This window comes from Castor canadensis, chromosome 9 (assembly GCF_047511655.1).
Source record: "Castor canadensis chromosome 9, mCasCan1.hap1v2, whole genome shotgun sequence".
NCBI classification, from domain to species: Eukaryota; Metazoa; Chordata; class Mammalia; order Rodentia; family Castoridae; genus Castor; species Castor canadensis.
This window is the reverse complement of record NC_133394.1, coordinates 44,955,853-44,979,953: the sequence shown is the minus strand read 5'-3', so window position 1 is coordinate 44,979,953 and position 24,101 is coordinate 44,955,853. Positions and strand designations below refer to the sequence as shown.

The 24,101-nt window shown below is 35.0% G+C and overlaps 1 protein-coding gene across 4 annotated transcripts in view; it reads right to left on the bottom strand.

Moving 5' to 3' along the window:
• Window positions 1-2,517: 2,517 nt before the first annotated feature.
• Window positions 2,518-24,101, bottom strand: part of Ap1ar (adaptor related protein complex 1 associated regulatory protein) — a 32,935-nt gene continuing 11,351 nt past the window's right edge. The window contains exons 2-10 of one of the 4 annotated variants that reach the window (XM_020184408.2): window positions 19,291-19,339; window positions 17,816-17,842; window positions 15,458-15,483; window positions 11,682-11,778; window positions 10,178-10,276; window positions 8,280-8,338; window positions 7,477-7,550; window positions 6,632-6,760; window positions 2,518-4,406 (exon numbers count right to left, since the gene is read on the bottom strand). In XM_020184408.2, coding sequence (XP_020039997.1) covers window positions 4,135-4,406; window positions 6,632-6,760; window positions 7,477-7,550; window positions 8,280-8,338; window positions 10,178-10,276; window positions 11,682-11,778; window positions 15,458-15,483; window positions 17,816-17,842; window positions 19,291-19,339 — 832 coding nt within the window. In that variant the 3' untranslated portion in view covers window positions 2,518-4,134. Of the gene's footprint in view, window positions 4,407-6,631; window positions 6,761-7,476; window positions 7,551-8,279; window positions 8,339-10,177; window positions 10,277-11,681; window positions 11,779-15,457; window positions 15,484-17,815; window positions 17,843-19,290; window positions 19,340-24,101 lie in introns of those variants that run through there. The other 3 variants (XM_074041544.1, XM_074041545.1, XM_074041546.1) reach the window with 3 other exon arrangements.

Sequence of the window (24,101 nt, the reverse complement as noted above, 5' to 3'; positions counted from 1 at the left end):
GATACAAGAATCCGATATAGGAAATCTTGTTTCTCACAGATTTGTAATCTCTATATTCAGATAATTAATTGGAGGTACCAACTAAATGGAGGTAGAACCTTATATATAAAACCTTTTTAAAAAGATGTCTGTGTCAAGAAGAGATTAGGACATCAGTAATACAGTAAAATGAAAACTGTGACCTCTACTAGAATGTTCATCCAACTACTGAAAAAAAAAGTGGGCACAATTCCAAATTATATTTTGGAAGTGTCTAAATTATTTCTAGTTTCTTAGAAACTGTCATACACCCCATTTCTCTGTTGACAGCAAATCTTTTCAAATAAAATGTCCACACTAGCTGTTCATCATTCTTCATCTCCCAACTACCAGATCTGTGTAACAGATATCATGCTTTTTTTTTTTCTTTTGTAATTCTGGGGCTTGAACTCATGGACTTGGCAGGTGCTCTACCACTTGAGCCACACCTCCAGCCCCTTTTACTTTATTTTTCAGATAGGGTCTCATGCTTTCTGCCTGGGTTGGTCTTGGACCACTATCCTCCAGCCTACCTTCAAGTAGCTGGAATTAGATGTGCACCATCACGCCTGGCTTGTTCTTTGAGAGTTTTTTTTTTTTTTTTCTGCCAGGGCTGGCCTTGAACTATGATCTTCCTACCTCTGCCTTCCAAGTAGCTAGGATTACAGATCTGGGCCATTGCACCTGGCCCTATGCATTTCAGAATTCATATTCCCAAACCCAACAAACTCACCTTTCATCTCCTCAAAGCCTTTGATGTTGGTTATCCCTTTTCCTGGCTTCTGTGACACATTCTCTGGTTCCCTATCTGCTTCTTTAGGCTGCATCTCTACCCCAATCTCTAAAGGTCACCACTGAGAAGCTGGCCTTCTCTGTGTGCTTCCCAGTGAACTTGGCTAGCAAAATGACTTGTAACACCACTTACCTACCAATGACTTCCAAATTTGTACACAGACCTGGTTCTTGAGCTGCACACATAAGCCCCAACAACGATTTGGCATCTTTATTGAAATATCTCAGAAACACCTCAAATTTAACTTCCAGACAGAATGTTCAGGTCCCCACTTTTCCAAACCTATTCCTCCACTACACTGAGTCAGAAACAGGAAGTTACTGTCAGGTAACAAGTGTGGCTGCCAGGTTGGCTGTCACACTTCAATAGATTTGGCCAGCCAGGAAGACAGTAAAACCAAATAAATTTAGTTTCTTACAGATAGCAGAAGCAACAGCAGCATGGACTCAGTTCTCTGCCTTCCTTGTTCTTACCAATGCCTACAATGACGCTGAACCCAGGGGGCCAAGTGACAGGTGATATACGCATAGTGTAGGGTAGTTCTGTTTTTGAAGAGTCAACTGTAAACTATGCCAAGCAGTTTTATAGCCTGTCTATACCTGAATGGACATGAATTAAATGTTTCATGCCTCACTGGAACTGTGGTGTTGGATGAGAAGCTGATGGCAGCCTTCTGTGAGAAAGGGAGGAGGGTGATAAATGGCCCTTTGACAGCTCCTCTGAAGTCTGCCCATCTTGCCACTCCAGGAGCGATCCCAGGGCTTTATGCCAACACTTGCATCAGGGCATGGGTGAGTCCTGCCTGTGTGGGACTGTGAGCAGTGAGCAAGTTACTTGACTCTACCCCTTCTTTGATCCTCATATCCAACTCAGCAGAAAAACCCTACTAATTCTACCTCTAAATCTATTCTGAATTTCTGCGGCCATTATAAACCTAGACCACACCATGTCCTACAGGGAATACTATACATCTACTCTTGTCCTCTAACACAAAACCCATTCTTTCTATAAAAGCTAGCATCTATTGAAAAATGCAAATCTGATTGCTATATACCCTACAAAAAAAAAAAAAAAAAGCCAGGGACCTTCTACTGTGCATCAAATAAAGTTCACTCTTAATCATGGCCTACAACGCTGTGCATGAACTGGCCTAACCACCCTCCACCCATCTAAGATCACTCCCCCACCATGATTCTTTAGTCACAGGTCTTTTTGTTCTTTGAATATAGCACTTCTTTCCTGCCTTGGGAACTGTGCTTGCTGGTCTTTGATTACAACAAGCTTCCCAGGCTTTCTCACAAATTTCAGCTTGAGTATCTCCTTGGAGAGGGTCCCCCTGATCTATCAAAAGTAGTCACCTGAAATCCCTGCCCCTCCTTACCTCTACCCTGTCACCTTGTATATTTCCTGTGATTTTTTTTATGTAATGTGTTTACTCACTATTGTCTCTTTCATCATAAGCAAAAGAGCAGGGATTTTGTAAATTCACCCCACCATACTCGGCAGATTCTCCAATGTTTGCTTAACAAGTATGTAATTTCTAGTGTTTTCTTATAAACATAAAGCAAAAAATTAATATTCTTTTTTTAGTACTTACACTTTCAAATTTAGTTCCATCTTCTTTTCCTAATTTTACCCCTTTTTATCTTCGTATCAGTTTTAATAACTGCAATTCAGGAGTCATAATATTTGCAACTTTAAAGGAGTAAAGCCAGTAATAACCAAATACTTTATTATCTTTAAATGTAAAAATGTGTTTATTCACAATCCTTGAGAAGTTACCATTCCTTCAGAAAATTCTTTATGAACAAAAACCCAAGAAACATTACAGTAGTAGCTTGTGCCAAACCAAAAATATACATCTCATGTGTATAAACTTTACAAAGCATTAACACAGGCAATGTGTATAGAGTACCTTTAAAATATTTCCACCAACATAGCCACAACTTAAATTAAGACAGATATAAGTAACAGCATTACCTAATGTACTATATTTACATATTAAAGTGTCATATTTATTTATATGAGATTAAAAAAGGACAAAAACTACAGATGTCATTACCTAGCAGTTCAAATATTGAAAGGGCCACATGATTTTTTTAACTTACAGCAAGAACATTAGTTGCTATTTATATCTGGACCTTCCTATGTCTTTGAGAACATGCAGTGTCCCTTGCAAGAGAAGCAAAGAAAAACATACTAAAGAAAAACAAAACGCAGTTTGCTTAACTAAAACAACACTCGATCATCAGCCAAATCAAGGAAAGCAATTAGGGAGTGTTTTATATCCTTGGCCTTTCATATTAATACATAAATTTTAGGGAAAAGTTAATTGTCTATCACAAAATGCATTTACATATATTGATATACTTAATTCCACCCCATTAAAACACTTTGTACTACAAGGCAAAGGAAAACGTAATAAAATTGATGGAAACTTTCATACCAGAAAGGATTTTACTTACTTTGAAATACCCGTATTACCTTTTCACGTTTTCCTTTCTTAAATTATTCAGATATGTTCTGTGTAAAATCTTTCTAAGATTACTCATTGGAAATACAGAAAATTTTTAAAAAATGACAGCTAAAAACTTAATTTAAAGCCAATACAGTGGTGTGTAAAAGGAAGTGAATAACATATACATACATTTTTAAATACTATTTTTCATTATCAACTTAAAATGTTCAAACTCTGAAGGTTTATTTTTATCATATTATCTTTTGTTCAGACTGAATCAACATCGTCATACTAGGATCTGCAATAGGCAGAAAGACAGCAACATTTCAGCATTTCTTATGGTCATCTACTCAAGTTAATTGTGCTATTAGATATCAAAATTTAAAGAAGTCACAGAAGTAACTAATGCTAGGAAAGGGAATACTATTCTAGATATAACCTGACCACCCTCCTCATGCCCCCTTCACATCTGCTGAGAATTAACAAAAAATACTTTGTCATTTTCACAGTTAGAAAATATGAAATAGGTTTAGTAAAGCATTCAAAGTAAAATAAAAGATTTTTTTTAAATGTGAAAATATACAAGAGCAAACAGCAATGCTATAAAGAGTTAAATAACTGAATCGATAACATGACAGACCATTAAGCTGGTCTTGAAAAGCAGAAGGCAGATGATAAAATTGCACTTAATTCTGAAGCAGTTCAGATCTAGCCTATCAGTCCTACTCTTTTCTAATAAAATAAGCATTTACAACAGGGTTTCTTATCTCCCCCTTACAAAAAGGCTCAGCACAACATTTATACATTCTAGTTGGTTTTTTTTAACATTTGGTCATAACTGATAACAGGATTACACAATTTTATCCTATCGAATCTGTTGGTCTGCAACAGGCTGCTTTATGCTTAAGCTAGAATCAGACAGTTCCAGTACAGGGTTCACAAATCCAGAATATTCTGCATTGCCATTGTCGTCCATTTCAGCACTAACAAAGTCGTTCTCCCACTCCAGCCCGTTGGAATCATCAGAGGCTGATGTAGGGTTACTTCCCGTCTTCTTGCTGCTGTACTTAAGTGCTGCCCGGAGAATGTCTTCCTCTGTTTTGGAACGTTCTCTCATTGGAAGCATTCTATTCATTCCTATGATTTAAACAGTTTTGTTAAAGCAAACAAAATGGATGTAGGTTTTTAGTTGCTGTTAGTCTTACATGGCTAAATCAGCATCTCTGCCAAGGTCCTTTCCTACCCAGGTAATAGCTGCTCTCCCAGAGAATGGCAGTAGCTCCAATGACAGCGGTAACAACATGTACTTTGCCTGCACCTACTTAGTTCCTGTTTTCCTCCATGTAGTTCAAATATATTAACTGATTTAATCCTCAACAACTCTGTGAAATTAAGTACAGTATTATCATTAACCTCATTTTAAAGATGAAAGGTTACTGATTTGTGTAAGGTGACATACTACAAAGTGATGAAGTAGGATTTTTTTTTTTTCCATGCTGGGGATGGAACCCAGGGTTTCCTGCATGCTCGGCAAGAATCTACTGCTGAGCTGCACCCTAGACCTGAATGAATTTTAATTCACTCAGTCTGGCTCCAAATTTTGTGCTCTAGGATATCCTGACTCTACCAAAACAGAGTAGAGATATTTCTAGAGCAAACTGTTCTAGATCTAATTTTGAGCAGAAATAATTGGTGGTAACAAGTAAGTTTCAAAAATCTTGGAAGAAAAAACCCTTATTTTATTAGCAGAAAGGAGAGAGGGCATAAAAGAAGTTTAAATTTGTAAATAAAGAATCAATACTGGTAACAGAACTTAAATCTAGGATCAGCAAAGAGATTATAAGAGAATAGCTAGATACATTCAATGATTTTATTTTCCTAATCCTAAAGAATTAGGAAAAAGAGTATTTAAATCTGTATCACTGTTGCCTGTCACTCCTGAAAAACCACAAAGACTCAATCTAGTAAAGCAAGTTGTTTTTAATAAACAAGAGCTCATATAAAAATATGAGCTAGATACTAATGACATTTTGTGCATTCATATCAGGCTGATTTATGTCTAAAGGCAGCTGGATTCTGCATCAACCTACAAGCAGATTTCTTGTGGACTCTGTCCTCCAACTAGTCTGATTTAACAACTAGACCTAGAAAGTCATTATTTACTACAAATATGATTAGCACACAGTGTGGATGGCAAAATCAGTAATCCAAACACTTGAAAGGCTTTAGGTTGAACTGAACAAGGTCCTAGCATCAGAATAAGTTTAAAGTTTGATGACTGGAATCCAAATATGCAATAATATAAGTACAGGATTAGGAAAATGGTGTTTAACTGAGAAAAAATTAAGGAAGTTAATGCAATCTTTGAAGACATTATTCAGATTCTCTGCATCTCGGTTTCTTTAGTGGCAAAATAAAAAGAAATGAGGATGACTAGATTACTTAAGGTCCACTCCAACACAAAACTCTATGAAATATCTGATGCTTATTATTTTTCTTGAAGTTCTGTATCTATGAAAAATCTTTCTTGAATTGCCTATTTCTTAATATGAAAATGAAAACTTGGGGCCTTATTCAGCAAAACAGCTTTAAATAAACAAAACAAAAAAATCTGAGCTGCTATTGTGAGTATATAATAGTGCCATAGCCTATACTGTTTTATAAATTTAATCCTCACAATATTCATTTTTTTTGAACACTTATTTTTTTATTCTTTGTGTGTGTGTGTGTGTGATGCTAAGGATCAAACCTAGGGTCTCATGCTAATCAAGTGCCCTATCACTGTAGCTACATGCCCTGCTGTGTTTAAGTATTTTATTGATTGTCTACTGTGTGCCAAGCATTTTTAGAGCCCAAATATATGTATTATCCTTTAAGGTAGACTTATTCTCCTCTTTTTTACAATGAACAAACTTGTGGTTTAGAGAGATTCAGTAATCTACCTGAAACCCTGTAGTTTGGACAACATGCCAGCTAAAATTCAAACTCATTTGTGAGTTAACAGCTTTCGTTCTATCAAAAAAACTAACAAATAGCTAATTTAGAGTGAACCAAAAACTAATTAACTTTTTTAGATTTCCCACAAGGGGGCAGTAATCCTTTATACTGAATAATTTCATGGGTTAGATTACAAAAATCTCAAATGAGCATTTATTTTCAAAATCTCAAGAAACATTAAAAATTAAGCTATGTTTTAAATAGTTTATCAGTTACTAACATAGTAACAGTCTAGGAAGTTTTATTGATTTTTCAGGGCTTTGCATTCATTCAGTTGAAATGAAGTAAATACCAAGGCAGAATTATATACATCAACGCAGACTAAACTTAAGTTTTCAGGCAAAATTCTTAGTTGTATAAAGTACCTTCTTCATCTTCCCACTCTAGATCTAAGGATGTGCTGTCATCATTTCCACTGGTTGATTTGGTTTTCGACATTAAGTCGCAGCTGCTTTCTGTATTTGGTGTCAATACTGTAGCATCTGATGAGAGTCCTAGAATATACACCAAAGACAATCCAATGTCCCCTGTACTCTTACCACAACACTTTGTTTTGCAACAATGTCTCTCTCTATACATTACTCTCCCTTCAAACTTCAAAAGAAACAATTATCGGAATTATTACTTTGGTAAGTTTTTGTTAGAAATGGTTATGTAAGGACTTCTTTTTTTTGCCATCTAAGCATACCATCATGCAAACTTAAATGAATTATATACTTTTCAAATATGATTCTAACTGTCAATTATAAAGGAATGTAAGAAATAAAAACAAAAAAGATAAAACATGAAAGGCAGCCTATAGTCTCAAAAGGACACTAAATACATATAACAGTTTTGACTTGAAACTTGAAGAATCACTTTAATCATAATTGATTTCAATTTATAAATCAATTTACAATAAATAAGTACACTTTTGTACTTATTATTTATTTTATTTATTATTTTGTCCTACCCTACTCCCTTTCTTTTCTGAAGAAGGGATCAGAACTGAAGTAGAAAAAGGAGTACTTAACTCCTTATGTGGACACAGAGAAATAGCCTAACTATATAGGTGATACTATATAAGTAATAACTGGATGATTAGTTTATCTGGGCAATAGAAATAAAAAGGCAAGAAATTCTACAGAAAAAGAGACAAGATTTCCAGTTATCTGTTTAATGTGGCATAAAATGAACTGAAAATGTACAGAGAATGTTTTGAAAGACTTACTACTACTTCGAAAAACTTCATACTGTGACTTTATATTTTTCAAACAAGATTCAAAGTCGTCTTCTGGTCCTGAACTGTAATAAAAGTGAATTTTTAAATATATCTGTAGTATATGCAATAGAATGCTTATGTTAATGATGGCATTGTTTTCAAGGCCTGTTTCCCAAATTTATAACCACCATACAAATAGAATACTCTAATGAAAGTAGGTATTAGTTTTCTTGATTCTAGCATGAACCTGGAAATAGTCAAATTATGGCTAATTTTTAGTTAAATCTTCAAAGCTTAGCACTAAGTTCAACTTTAAACAAAGCATGAACAAGGTTTTTTGAATGAGTAGGGCTATTTGTGACAATGTGTCACTGAAGTGTCTTTTCCAAAGAACAATTACACATTAATTTTATTAAAAGAAAAAAGAGAGGCTAAGGAAAACACAAACAACTAGGTTATAAAAGGTACTGAGCCATTGTATCACTTTCTACATAGAGGATGTGGTTACTCTTAAAAATGCACTAAAGTCAATTTAAGAAAATGATCACTTTCCAACACACATAAAAGCTCTCAGTATTTTCCCAAGACAGCGTCTTACAAAAGCAGTGTTTTGCATTCTGGTGCTGGAGATCAAACCCAGGGCCTCCTTGTGCATGCTAAGAATACACTCTACCACTGAGCTATACCCTGGCTCTAGAGAAGCAATAATGTTAGGGAACAAAGAAATATGAATCCTGAGATGTTTGTAAATGCTCTCTTTTTAGTAACAGTTTCTACTGCAAAGGAAGGAGGAAATACATGTCACTCTTTACCTTTGATAGTCTCCATTGCCGGAAGGATGATACCGCTGCACAACTCTCTGCCTTTCTTGCTTTGGAAAACACAATATAATGCAAAATCACTCTGCTGTAAAATTCTGTTTTTAAAAACCATTCACACAAGTATTCTTTAATAGTTTCTAAAAACAAAAATTTATTCTGTTGATGTCTTTTTTCAATTCACCACTACTCAGTTCTGTATTCTCTTATTTATGGGTAGATTTTTTTCTTCAATTTATTCATGTGTGCTAATCCCAAAGTGCTTAGAATATTTATAGTGTTGTTAAAAAAAAAAAAGATAGCTTTTCAAATGATATGCACTGATGTCCTCAACATTCTTAAAATACTTTCTAGTAACTTGGTAGATGAGGGCAGAAAAGGAATGGTTAGAACAGTACCCAAAGATCTATTCTGTGTGAAATTAGCAATAAAATAAGGTCTGGCTAAATTGACTCAGATATAAGAAAGCTGATTCATCATCCTGGACTCAGGATTTATAAGAACTGTCAGAGTTGTGGCTCTGAGAGTTACTAGCTGTGTGTCCCTGAAATGACCTTTACCGTTTGCCTCGTCATTTGTAAATTACAAGTGACTACATACTTCCCTAACAGACTCAGGATTACTATGAAAAACAAGTGAACTGATACATGCCTGTGTATATCTGTGTAAGTGTATGCTATATAGATTATGTATTTCTACAGTGAATATTTAGTCAGGGAAAGAAAAACTCAGAGAACTCAGGAAGTCACCCAAATAGATGTAGCATATGGAAGGTAAATCTTTCAAAGGTAGGCAGAAGAGAATTTATTACGGAAAGAGAACTTATGCTGTGTCCACAAATACTTTAGTTTTATAGAAAATGGAAGTTAATTTTTAAACTTTGTCACTATTTAGAATGTACCTAAAGTAAACTTCCTCATAAAATTTTATTTGCAGCAACCTCCCTTCCAAAAAAAAAAAAAAAAACAGAAGACACAGCTGACATACAAATCACGTAATATGGAGACATGATTTTTCAATTTCTGACTTTTAGTACACGGCACGATCGATCTTTGTACTACTTTCAGTAACACTACGGCAGTGAATCCACACAGGCAAACATGGAGGAAGGTACTAATCCACTGGCTAAGCACTGCCGTGCTTGAACTCTGGTCCTGCCATATATTAGCCATAGGCTCTGGAGAAAATTGTTTAACATATCTGTCCTCTAAGATTGGTGTGAGGGTTACACACAAGTAAACCATTTAGAACTGTTCCTGACACTTGGACCAGTGCTCTTTAAATATGTTACTGATAGTTGTTTTAATGCCATATTCCCACATGACATGGAAGATGTGGCAAAGCTGCTGCCTTTCCTGATAATATGGCAATGATTTCTCAATACCTAAAGTCTCAATCTCCCAAAGACACAAGAATAAAGATAAGAAGTAAATAATATCCCTATGGGGCAAAATCATACAGCTCATCTGATTCTAAGAAGTATAAGAAATTCTAGTAGTTAAGGAAATTTTCTTTAAAGTCACAAAGAAACACTACAAAATGCTTTTGAAACTGTATTTCAAGGCTAGTTTCAGAATGTTTTTCCTCTAAAAACATATTTATTTTTCCAAAACAATACTGAATTTTGGAGCACTAAAATTCATCTTTAGGATAAACAAGAATTAGCTTCTGCTAATCTAAAGTTAAACAACATTCAGTATCAAGCATGTAATGTTATGTTACTTCCAGCAGTTAGATTGATTTTCCTTTAAAATTCCAAGGAATACGTGCATAAGTACATTCACTGTTAAATAGAAGCCACTGATTCTAGGGGGAAAAAGTCCCAACTCGGATTTGTGAGAGAAAATAAGGAGAAAAGCAGCCTGATGTACGTTGGGGTCTTTTCCCCTCACCTCCAAGAGCTTTCGCTGCTTTGCTGCCCTGGCTGCTTCACGCTGTGCAGCGTATAAAGCTTCTTCTTCTAGTCTTAACTTCTCTTCTTGTAAGGCTAACTGTGCATGAACAAAACAATAAGGATTAACAAAAATCAGAACCTGTCTAACTGCTCTAAACAAGTGCTTTGATTTATAAAATAAAAAATAAACCACTAAAAATAATCAATTTTTACAAAGGATATTGGAATTGATATTTTTGCAGTTGCTTGTTGCATTTTTTTTAAACTAAAATAACCCAGCCAAAATGAAAGACATCACAGAATCCTTTAGACACTGAGTTATGAAGCAGGAAGATCTAATTTGTAAAAATACAGATGTCTATTTCTCTAGAAAATGCAATGGCCCTCATTTCCCACCACCACTCCTACAGTTATCGCCCTAATTAGTTTAATGGTTTGGGCCCGCCTAAGTCAAAGGTACTTAAAACTAAGGCCAATTATATTGCCTTACTGAACTAAGTGAACTAAGCTTTCACAAATTCACATCTCCTCATCTAACTGACATTAATATACATGTCCCCCTAATTTTATCACTACTAAATATTCAAAAATTACTTTTAAATTTAAGATCTTGCCAATCACAATAGCATACATACTGCTTTAATGATAGGTACTGCATATCAAATCTAAGTTAAATCAAACATCAACTCATTTTTTCTTTAGACAAATACTGACATCTATTGTATAGCTTAAGTTAATGCATTTGAAATCACTAACTGGGGCTGGCAGAGTGGCTCAAGTGGTACAGCACTTGCCCAGTAAGCATGAAGCCTGGAGTTCAAACCCCATATTGCCAAAAAAACCTCCTGGTACCAAGTTGTACGCATTTGTTTATTTAGCAGTGCTGACCTTGTACATGCTAGGCAAGTGATCTATCACCAAGGTATAGCCCCAGGCCTTGGTTTTTTTGAGATAGGGTTTCAAAATCTAGCCCAGGCTGGCCTCGAACTTTTGATCATTCTGTCTCTACCTTTTGAGTGCTGGGATTATATGTGTATCACTATGCCCAGTTCAACAAACTTTTTAAATGTAGAATGGAATATGACTAATTTCATTTAGTTTAGTGATAGCAAAGCTATAATTACATGCCATTTCCATAAATATATAAGTGTAACATTTATATTATGAGCAGTATTTGGTTGAATAATAAACCTAAGACAAACAAGAGACTTAAACATGACATTGTGAAATAGGTAATTTGTTAAAAAGTTGATTTTGAAGACAAAAAAATGCCATGTTTTTGCTAGCATTCCTAGTTGGGAATTATTTTTAAAAGAACGTACTGTCATTATTTGTCACCATATTACCTCTGATAAATGAAATCAAATTAAACACTGGAATAATTTTTTTCTGTCACTTTTACTTGCATATATCTAGGTATATGTCCAGTGACTGCATGCAATACATTATTTAGTGACAACTCTTCCCTATAAATGGGGCTTTATGACAACATGAATACTTACCTCTTTTTGGATTTTCTTATCAAGATCTTCCTGCTTTTCAGCAATAGAATCATAATGCCTCTCTCGTAAGTCGACTATTTCTTCTTCAGTAAGAGGCCTAGAGGAAAAGAAAGGATGGAGGGAAGAAAAAGAAAAAAAAATATGATGAACCTGAGTCCAAACAAAACACTCGTAAGGCCAGTGAAATTCTGAAATTTTACTATCAAAAATGTATTAAAGCAACCTATAATTCTTAGCACTCAATATATTGTAATGTGTCAGTTGAATAAGATGACATAACACCAGTATTTTTTTGCACTACAGCCACTGTTTAAGTAATATGAATTCTACTTACTTCTGCCATCTAACCTAAGGGTTCATGTCCTGGATCATACTCTAAAATACTCATCATAAAACACAAACTTCAGTACACTGCACCCAAACATCAGCTCTCATACATTCAAAACTCTTAATCCTCCTATTTATCCTGTTCCATTATCCTGGCCTCCCCAGGCCTTGATTCTTCTCCTTCCTGGTCAATAGTATTTTAACTTACACAGGTCATCTCCCCCTCCTCATGTCCTATGTTAACTACTTCAAAATCTTGACATGCATCTTTAGATTCTTATTGTAACTTTTTAATTCAAAAGACAATTTCACTCCACTTCCACTTCCCCACTTACTTGGTCCTCTAAAGAGGTTATGTTCCTTAATCTGCCCAAGGTCACCCACTACACTTAACTCTTGATTCATTCATCAATAATGCCCCTACCTCACTCCATGGAGTTCCACAGGAACCTGCCCCATCAATAATCACCTCTCTTTTATCTTTACCTCATTCCTTTTATCTATTTTCACCTCTCTTCCATACGAAGGAAGGAGAGAAGAAAGACTTAACTTTCTACTATTCCCTTCTCCTTTTTCAGTTAAAATTCCTGAAATTAAATGCTTAACATCCATAGCTTGCACCTCCAGAACCACCAAGTGCCAGATTCCAATTGCATTACACATACTAATTAATTTGAATCCTTCCAACAACCATATAAATAGGTAGAGTAAGCCTGCCTTATTCTTCGATTTATTATACAAGGTTTTGACCTTATCAAACATAAAACATTTCAAAACCAAAAAAATTTAATTCCTGCATGGGCGCTATGCCCCTCAGCTGATGCAGAGCTGCTCGCAGTCAGCCCTGCGTTATTGTCAATTGTGCTGAAATCCTTGTGTGATCTGCTGAGTGTTTCCCTGCCTGGAATTTTGTGAAAATCTACCTTCCAAAAAGTACATGGTGCCCCAAAAGCAAGGTAAACGTGAACATGCTTAACTGAAGTGATAAAGTGACAATATGAGATTCGCTGAGAGGTGGCAAGTTTTTAGTGACGTTTTTTGGTGTCAAGGGGAAATGAACTGAGCTTCCACTGTATGGCACTGAGCTCACTGCACCCTGAGCATGCACGCTGCCTCCTCAGCAACTGTCTCCTGGAACTATATGCCTGCAGATACCAAGGGTGTACTGTATGGTGAGTACATCTGAGGGAAATGAGACAAGACAGATTTTAGAAGCATGTGTGAGTACGTTGCATAGCATGCAGCAGAGCTAGAATTTCAATCCAGGTCATCTGGCCCCTTGCTCCTAACAACTGTGCTTCTTCTGCCTTCTCCACTCATTCATCAATTCACTCAGTTCACTTCTGTTGCCATTACTTCCAGACTGCTGGCAAAGGCTATCAATGTCTCTGTATTGCAAAATACGAGAGAATTAAGTCCTTATCTTATTACCTCAGTTTCATGTGACAGTGCTGAGCATTCCCTCTAATCCATCTGTCTGTCTGTCTCTACCTTCAAAGTTGCTGCCTTACCATCCCAAGCTCTCCTGTTTCTTCTTTTTGCCTACTTTGTTATTTTCTGGTTCCTCTTTTAGCATTGGTCTATTCAACTACCCAGACCCCTGTTCTCCAGGATCCAAACATCCTCCCCCAACCTTGGCCCCAAGTATATGATCTTTTTTTGTTTTTTTATGGTGGTGGGATCAAACTCAGGGCCTGGTCCAAGCTCAGTGCTTTACTACTGAGTTACACCCCAGTCTAGGTAGGTAATTGTGGGTAATTATCTCGGTCAACTAGGCACGTATTAGGTAATGTTTCTTTCTTCTATTCTCTCGTCTAGCTCTTAAGTTCTATCCAGCCTTTTTTGTTTCTTTCTTTGTAGTGTAACTTAAAATAAAATACAAATTGTAATGCTGGGCTTGGTGATGTGCATCTGTAATTCCAGCACTTGGGAGGCTGAAGCTGGAGGACTGTGAACTCAAAAGCCAGCCTGAGCTACATAGTGAGACCCTAACTCAAGAAAATCAAAAACAAAACAAAACCAATCAAAAACATTTCACCTCACTTTATTAAGTTTTGAAAACTGTGTAACCTCCACTCAAAGCAAGACATAGAACATTTCCATCACCCTGTGTAGTTTTCTTGTGCTTCCCTCTAATCAACTCTCTCACTTTGCATGTGCAATTTCTTGTGTTTGGAATGTTCTCCATGCCTAACCACTTCTTGTTTGGTGGTATTACAGTTTGAACTCAGGGCCTTTTGCTTGCTTTTCACTTGCTTGAACCACACCTCCAGCCTTTTTTGCTCTGGTTATTTTTGAAATAGGTTTTGACTTTTTACTTGGCCAGCCTGACCCATGATCCTCTTATTTTAGGCTTCTGGTGGGAAACTGGAACTGGGATGAGAGGTGCCTGACTTTTTCTGTTGAGACAGGTCCTTATGAATTTTTTTTGCCTGGGCTGGCCTGGAACTGCAATCCTCCCAGTCTATACCTCCCAAAGTCTACAGATGTGAGCCACTGGTGCCCAGCTTTAATAAACCCTGCTAACTAATTCTTCAGGATCAATACAGGTGTGAGCTCAGAAGTCTTCATGGACATACCTCTCAAGCACATTTTGGGCACAGGGCTTCTCTCTAGTGTTTCCTAGCATATTCTACTACTTCTATTTAACAGCTTTCTCTACCTCATATTGAAATGTCATCACTTAGAGTAGGATGCTCTTTTTTCTAATATAGAGACTAATGTCTGATTTATTTTGATTTATTTTTGGTGGCCTTGAACTTGCAATCCTTCTGCCTCCACCTCCTGCATGCTGAGATTATAGGTATAGGCCACCATAACTGGGCCCATGTCTGAGTTTTTAATACCAGTGGCTAGCACAGTGCTTAGCAAATGACAGTTGCTTAATAAATTTATTAGCTAAACTGAAAAAGCTAAAACTGAAAAAAAAAAGCAAAAAAAATATTTTGTATTTTTACAAAGTAATATGGAAATATTCTCTTGACACTAAGAGCTTTCATTTGAGTTAAAGAGAGCCACTTCTTTTTTAAGTAGCAAATACAATTTTCATAATATATTAAAAATAAACTATAGTATCAAGGTTGTAGTTACTTTTGAAGTTATAGAAATCTTTTAATTAGTAGAACAAGTTCTAGAATGTCATAAAGAAGGAAAAGGGGGGTATAGTTAAAACACTGAAAAGAAATGTATTTATCAATATTAAGTGGCTTTAAGAAAACTTAAAAATATATAACTTAGGTTTAATAGGAAAGTACCAAGACACAGACATATATTAAAATTTTAGATGTTCAAAAAATCTTTTGAGAAATTATTGCCTCAATTTCACAGAAAGTTATGGTGGCTCAAAAACACAAACTGCTCAATGTCTCAAAGCAAATGATAAAGCCTGAATTCTTATGAGAGCTTCTTTTAGTTCACAGATGGCTGTTACTGTTCTTTTAAATTCTTACCTATGACTGCTTCCTGGGCTCTCCCCCTGCATAAAAATTAAACAAATAATTAAACCATTTTTCACTAGCTGAATTCTATTTAAGGTAAGCCAATAAAATTTCATTTTATCGAAATACTTTATACTTACTTATTTCTGTCATTGTAAGAAACTTCATTATTAAGTGTTTGAAACAATTTTTTAAAAATTTTCCTTAATGTTTTCTAACAACTATTTGTTCCACACCAGATGAACTTTAGTCAGGATATACCAGACAACACATTCTCCATGTTCTCACCACTTATTCAAAATTTGTAAATTCACTTCTTGCTAAAATGTATTTGTAATCCCCAAGTCAATACTCCCTACATATTCATGGCCATTTGAAAATATGCACAAAACAGCAAAGAATTTGAGTTGCCTGAAAATGTACATTCCTAGCGGAGGTGGGACAGGCATAAGCCTGCCTTCTTTCTCAGTTCTCACGCTGTGAGTCAGTAGTACTTACACACGTGACATGTTGCTTGCATTTTTGTGCTGCTTTTGCTTGTGGGGTCACTGTTTAAAACAACCCCTAAGTGTAGTACTTAATGCTTGTCCATTTCCTTTCCTAAGCACAAGAAGGCTGAGATATATCTTATCAAGAAAATACGTATGTTAGGTAAGTTTCATTTAGGCAGGAGTTAGTGCTGCTGGCAGTGAGTTCAGTTAATGAGTCAACAACATTTATTTAATAAGATGTCTTAAACAGAATCACACATAAAACAAAGTTTTGTTTTCTTCCACAGCATCCTAAAATTAGTTTTTTTACTCCAATGCAAACTACAATTACTCTGATGACTAATTTGGGCTTATGAATATTTCTTATACATTGAAACTATTCATATCTGAAAGTTAACAGTAGGTATAAAATTCTAAATGGTCCAAATTAGTTTAGGAAATAGCATTATAAAACAGGATAACATTCAACTAATGAAACACAAAATGTGAAAGAGAGGAAAAGATTGGTTAGCAAAAACAAGAACAGTAATAATCCCAGCTACTTAGGACGCAGAGATAGGGAGGACCGCAACTTGAAGCCAACCCTGGGCAAATAGCTCATGAGACCCTACCTCAAAAAAAAAAAATCATAAAAAGTGCTGGTGGAGGTGGAGTGACTCAAGGTGAAGGCCCTGAGTTCAAACCCCAGTACCAAAAAAAAAAACCCAACAAGAAGAAGAAGAAGCATGAGGCTGAAAAAACTCTGTTAGAAGCTTTGAAAATGCTATGTCCAGCACTTCCTCACAAATTTTTCAAAGAAAAGGACATGTAGATGAACGTGATCTTTGGGAAAGAAGGAAACTTCTCTGAGTGTTATTTTGCTTGGAAAATAAAAGGCTACGACAGTTTTCTAACTGTGTCTTAGCAGATGTTTTTTTTGAGACAGGGTGTTGTTTTGTATCTCAGATTGGCCTCGAACTCACATTCCTCCTGCCTCCACCTCCCAAGAGCTGGGATTATAGACATATGTCACCATACCTGGTCCTGAATACGTTATTATTTTAAAAAATCTTCAAATTAATTTGGGAGATGCTGAGTTGCACAAGATTGAAATGATTTTGTTTAATAACAGTTCTTCTCAGAACCTTTAATATGCTACTTACATTCTGAGTCTAGTATTCTATACTATACACACTCTGGGAAATGCTGAGCTAAAAAATAATTTAAAGAAAAGATCTGATCCATTTTTTTCTCAGAAAGTAAAAAGGCCAAAAAGTCAGAGCTTGAGGAGCTCTTTTCAACTAGCCAGTTTTAGAGACGTAAAAAGGAGTTCCCAGGGATGGTAAGTAATTTTCACAAACTCAGACAATTAGTTTAGTAATCTTAGAAATTGGCATACAAACTAAAGCTCTCTTAACTATGCCTATGAGTAACCACATTTTACTAGCTCTAAAGTATACTGTTTTCATATTTTAACAGTTCTGTACATAGAATGCATCTTAAAATTGAGTTTTACATGAAATGAGATGCAGAAAAGCAAAATAAAGAATAACTAATAAGAGGTAATGGTAAAGTCAGAAACTGACTGCAGAATAAACCCGAAATTCCATCCTAAGAAATTCATGAAAACTATGGTAAAGAGGGATGAAATATCCCTTTGTGAAATTCTTTGAGTTTTAAAAGACTTGAAAATTTCTGTGTCTGTGTACAGTATAATATACATTATATGGTAGAGAACTCTGAATTCTTGCTATTAAAAATTAACAAAAGAAGGAAATGATACTGAAGGGAAAAAAGTAAAAATAAAAATTCTAAAATAAAACTTACAAAAAATTGTTAGAATAATGTGATGACTAATGAGAACAACAATATGAGTTTGTATTACCATGGGAATACTTACTTCATCACTTTCTACTAGATTCTCAAACTGAAAGAAAAACAAAATCAGTGTTAGGAGGGATATTTGTCTTAAGACACATACTTCACAAGAAATTGTCACTAAGACACTTACGTCAAATACCTTTTACACATTAGCACATTTGATAAACTCAACACCTACAAAGTGGCCAAGGTAAGCATATACTGTTTGTACTTGTGATTTCATATGAAAAAAAAATGGAGAATTACAGCAATATTCTACATAAGGTAGAAACAGCAGCATAAACTAAAACTTTTACCTGGAGGGAGAATTTCATGTATTTTAAACCCATACAACCAGAATTTTCTACTTCATAGGAATTTGGAACAACTTATTTAAAATCATAAAAAGGAAAGTTACTCAAGAAACAGAGACAAAAAAGATACCAACATAAGAATTTTCTAAATGTTTATATTTATTTATCTACTCATTCAAATAATTAAAACTGAAAATCTGAGACAGTGGTTGCTATCCCCAATATCTATCTCTACATGGAAATGTGAGCAATTTAATTATAGTATGATAAATGCTATACTGGAAGTCATTATTATTGTATTACTAAAATATTTGTATTTTAAATATAAATGTCTTGACAAGTAACTACCTGAAAGAAAAAATGTTTTATTATATTGTTTTGTTTAAAGTTGAATGGAAGGAAACAATGAATTCGAAAAGTTTAGAAAATAAAAATCTAAAGGGATAACAAAGCTGTTCAAAATTAATTCTTAAACTTATTTTTGTATTAGTTTATGATCTTAAAAAAATCTAATTCCTAGTTCACATGCTTTCTTATTTAATGTAGGAGGCAGTGGAGTACAGTGCTCATGCTTTGCACCTAGACAGTTCTGGACTGGGACTCATTTTCTGCCAACTTTCAGGTTATATATTATAGTCCAATTTCTCCACTTGTGTAAGCCTCTAACTTTTCATCTATAATAGGGTGACTACTACCTGTTTACAAAAGAGCTGTAGCAAGAATTGTGTGCAATGGCATTCCTTAGCTATATGGCAAGTGCTGGAAAGTACACAGCAGAAACTGAGCAAATGGTAGCTTCTACTGCTAGTTTCACATATATAGAAAAAAGCAACTCTGATTCTGCTGTGAAGTTGTGTGAAGTCAATTGTTGCTTTGACGCTGCTACACTTTTCTATTGGGGCAGTCAACTGTCTGTCTGCAGAACCATTGCCTCAATAAGCCAGTATAACTGGCAGAAAAGCACCTTCTTCCTGAGTAGTGTAAGGTGAACCTAAATCAAATCCATTCAGGATTGAACTTTAATCTGCAAACTACTCCCTATTTATATTTACTCTTCCCCCCACTGCTCCAAGTCTTTCTTCACTAGACTTGACAATATTGAAATAAAAACAGTCCATACTAAATATGGGTCTGAATCCTTTGCCCTTATCTGCCCTTCTAAAAGTATTTTTAATCCCATCAAATTCATGACCCTACTTACCTCTATAGTTAAGTGTTCACCTCTTGAGCATGTTCTAAAATACTTGGATCTAGGAAGAAAAACAGAAAAACAACTTAAAAAAAAATCACAATTATCCATAAAACTTAATTAATAAGATCATATGAAAGTATTTCCTCAAGAGCAGCTTTTAATCTAATATAAAATACCATGTATTTATGAAAAGGAATCAAATTTACCTAAGACTATAAATAGCCTATATTTATAAACACAATTATGAGTTTTCAGTGTCTAGTCAATGATATTTCTTTTTATTAGTACTAATATTTACTAAGCCTGGAAAATTAATTAATTTACATAATTATATAGAATAGAAGGCAATTACATTTTAAAATTTATTTCATTTTTACTGCATCAAGAAAAATATCTTGTTAAAAATACTGTTTTCTGGGCATGGTTGTGCATGCGTGTAATCCAATCCCTTGGGAGCCAGAGGCAAGAATACCTTGAGTTCAAGGCTGCAGAACAAGACCCTGTCTCAAAACAGTAATAAAGTATATTAAATAATACAAGTATGTTCTTAATTTTGTTAAACATATGCAAAATATCCAAAATCTAAAAGTGGCATATACCAATATACTAAGAGAAGTTATCTTTAAATAATGGAGTCATATCTTTATAGAAGGCTTTTCATTCTCTTGCCATGTCCTCAAAAATAAAACAATGCATATTCATGTTAACCAAACTCATTACATTAATTTTCCAAGTAGGGCCAAATACTGACTTTTATTTTAGTCATCTTTTTCTGCTCCTCATACAGAAGCTTACACGCAGTTAAATAGCATCTTCTTTATTATGCCTACACTACCTATTACAGTAACAAAGCTAGCCTAGCACAGAGCCAATTCAAATTCCTTTAGTACTGCAAATGCCAGGAAACTGTGAGACATTCACTTATGATGTGTTTCTTTTTATTTATAGCTACCAAAACTGATGAAGGAAAGGCTCCTCCCGCCACCCACAGGAATCCATAGTCACTCTTAGGGTTACTAATTTGTCAGAATTAGTGGACAAAAAGCATTCCTTTAAGAAATAGGAGACTCTTGAGTTTAAGACAGGTCTGAATGTGTAATGTGTATATGTTTGCATGGAGAGGGCTAGTAGGTTTAGTGAAAGAGAATGCCATATTATCATGCCTAAAGAAAAAAAAAAGCAATAAATTAGACAGCTGCTGATAGATATAAAACAGTTGGTGTTGTTTTGTTTTTTTGTGTTTTTCTTTTTGTCCAGGGATCACTGGCAAAAAGTAGAGAATTCTGTATTGTAATTCCATAGATCTCATGGAACATATCCAGTCTGAACACAACAATCCCCATAATCCTCTGACCATCTAGGGCCTCCAATCTTATCTAGTTCTCATTTTTCAAACAAAGCAGAAGTGAGCTGTATTCTGGCACTAGGATTTCTTCTTCTGGTGCTATGTGCTTCTCTCTCTAAAACCATCACTGTTTTCCCTAAGAATCTGTCTCTGATCAATCTAGTTCCTCTTCCAAGCTTAGTGAGTGGTGTAAATGAATAAGGAACAAAGTTCAGTAATACTAAAAAACTCAATATAAACAAGCCATCATGTGAAATAAAGCCTAAAGCTAAGAACACTGTCAAAACAAAGGGAAGTATTGCTGCATTATATTTCCACTGGATGGCAGAACACTGTATTCTGTTTAAACCTTACAAGTTGTAACTTAAGTAGAAGTCAAAGATGTTGTTTGTTGTAAATGTCTCCCTTACCTGTCACCTCTATCCACACCCTATCCACATCTAGCTACAATGAGAACAATCGTACTTACAAGACTCTTGACTCTGACTATTTGACCAAGTTAGACCCCAGTCACCAATATAGAAACTGAGCAGACAGACAATATCATCCTGTCAGCTCTAGGGAGCTGCTGGGGATTCTGCTTTCTGACAATCTATAATAAGAGGAATGAAATCAACTGAATGAGCTCTGACAGCAGTCATGTGTAAGGATCAGTTATATACCTATTCTGCTCATAGTTTTGTTATTACTTGACAAACCCAATATTCCTATATTAAATTCTACCCTTTGCCTACAAGTTTAATCTGAACTTCTTTCTATGTAAGTCTTGACTAATGAACATGAGTCTAAGAGATATAATGACAAATAAATCAAGAAACAGCAATAAACAATTAAAATGGAGGATTAAAAAAAGGCAGAATAAGTTTAGGTTGAAAAAAATCAAACTTGCCTTTTAAAATAGATTAGACGGAGACCTTATTCACAAAGGGCATATATTGCCTCCTCCTACCGTAAGTGCTAAGACTATATTGATAGATTAAAGTAAATATTCAATTTGGCAAACTCAGAGACAACATTTTTATCAGAGAAGATTTACCCTGGGCCTTATCTGAAGATAAGTGGAGAAATACTGTGATGTATAATATATATCTTTAATGAATTATGGATATTTGCTTTTACTCAAACATTGCTGGTACCTGACCAGAATACGCCTAGATGTATATACAGTGTATTACATTTGATCACTGACATTTTGCCAACTTTCAGCAATATAAAAACCATAGCTTTTCACCAATTTTCCCATATTTTTTATTTTTCTATGTGATACATAGTTTAGAACTGACTAGAGCTAACTGTTTAAAAGTACCATTTCAGATTTCAGACAGCACTCTATTAAGAAGTAAATGAAAGAAATTAATATGAAAGAAATCTTTCATACTACTGAGTGCGTAAAAGTTTGGGATGTATTTTTAATTATTTCCTATAGTAAGCTTTTTTGTGTTTTCTACTTCATGGTTTTGTTCTAGAGAGAAGGCCCTTGGCAATCACCCAGACTCCTAATTACTCTCCATAAAGTTCCACATCAACCTTTAGCCAAATGGCTTTAGCAGCCATTAACAGTCACTACTGACCTTCACTGTTTCATCAGAGGGCACAGAATCAGTGGTTTTTCTATTTCTCTATTATTCTTAGAGAATTTATTAACTCTACTGAGAACCTCACTAGAGGATGTTGAATAGATTATCTGATGTTTTAAGAGGCCAACTAGAAAGATACTATAAAAGTCCAGTAGAGAAATGAAGGAGACTTAGATCACAGCATTAACAGTAATAATAATAGTAAGTCGTTTTGATGCCAAGGCTGACACAACTTATTAATCCATTAGATGTATGACTGTGTAAGAAGGAATAAATAAGGATATTTCCTAAGTTTTTGGCCTGAACAATTAGCAGAGTGGAACTGTCATTTATGGAGATTAGGAAAAGCTAGAAATGGAGATTTCTATTTTTAGATGCCTTGAGCTTGACATTCATACAGTTAAGACACTGGGTGAGATTCTTCTATTCACATCTACAACAGTAACATAAACATCAGTTCAAAAGCCTCTTCAGATTACTTTCTAAATCCCAGCACTCCAGAGACAGAGGTAGGAGGACTGAGGCACGAAGGCCAGACTGGACTGATAGACCCTGTCTCCAAAAGAAGCAAAATAAAAAGTACTTTCTAGAACTGATTCTGGGGCTACTTTTCAATTCCAGATCAGTAAAAGCATCTTTCTTTTCTTTTTCCCTTCTCAAAGAATGTTGGCTGTAGACAAAGACGGCCATGTCAGCAATTTTTCCCTACATATGTACGTTCATGTTACTACCAATACTACACACATATACTTAATATTTTAAAGGATATTATTTCTAATCACTATGGAAAATGTAAACAATACTTAGATCAACTACCTTGATATGCTAAGTTATCTTAAGGAAAAAGAATGCCTCTTAGGTTTTAAGACTTAAAAAAAATAGAAGTTTATAACATATACACACACACATATGTGTATGTATGCATAGGGAAGGAGGGGGAGAGAGAAAGAGAGAGAGAGAATGAGAAAGATTTTATTATGTAGAGGAAGTAAAACAGCAGTAAGATAGAGAAGCAAATGTTGATAGAGTTCATCCAAACCTTGTTTGTATAATATTCCCCCACTTCAAGGAATTGAGCTATGTGGTCCCAGTGGTAGGTTATCTTCCCAAGTGATGGGTAACTGGAATAGCATAATTACTTTGTTCTGAATCTATACTCACCAAGCATCTCCCACCCCATTATTCTTTTCATAGCAAAAGAAAGTCCTTACCAAAAGATAAATAGTTCCTTGACAGTTATATTTCTAATCTTAAACTACTAAATTTATCATTTAGTTTTCTATATCTCCCCAATAATACTGAAGTGGAGATATCACTAATGTAGTTGCTTAAACAAAATTAATGTTTAAATGGGACACCAAAAGTAGCCATGTATGGGACAGGGGAGGGTGGAGTCTGTCTTATTCAGCTCTCCAAGTTCTGTGTAATGATATTTCATTATAGTACATTAATTTAGGTTGCGAGTACTTTTTTTCCTCCAAGGATGAAGTATCAGTTGTGTAGCATCATTTGAATCAACAAGAAGTCAGATCATAGTCTAAAAGCAGAAATTTGGTAGTGAATAATTATAAAGTACATTTCCAACAATCTTCAATAAAAATTGAGTCTTGGAAAGACAGAAAATCAGTGTAAGGACAATATTATAAAAACCTGACTCTTGATTATTGTTAAGTTTACAGAGAAATAACAATCTTTGCTTACTTTAGTTAAGAAAAGTCAGTATTTTATTGGCTTGACGTTTCCGACTATATATGATGTTACAAAAGCCAGGCTATAACAAGCTATTAATGCAATGGAGAGCAAAGAGAGACTTACATTTACTGAGTATTATAATGGGCCAGGAACTGAGCTGTCTTTGTATGTATTTGATTAAAAAAAAAATTCCTCTCCACAATACT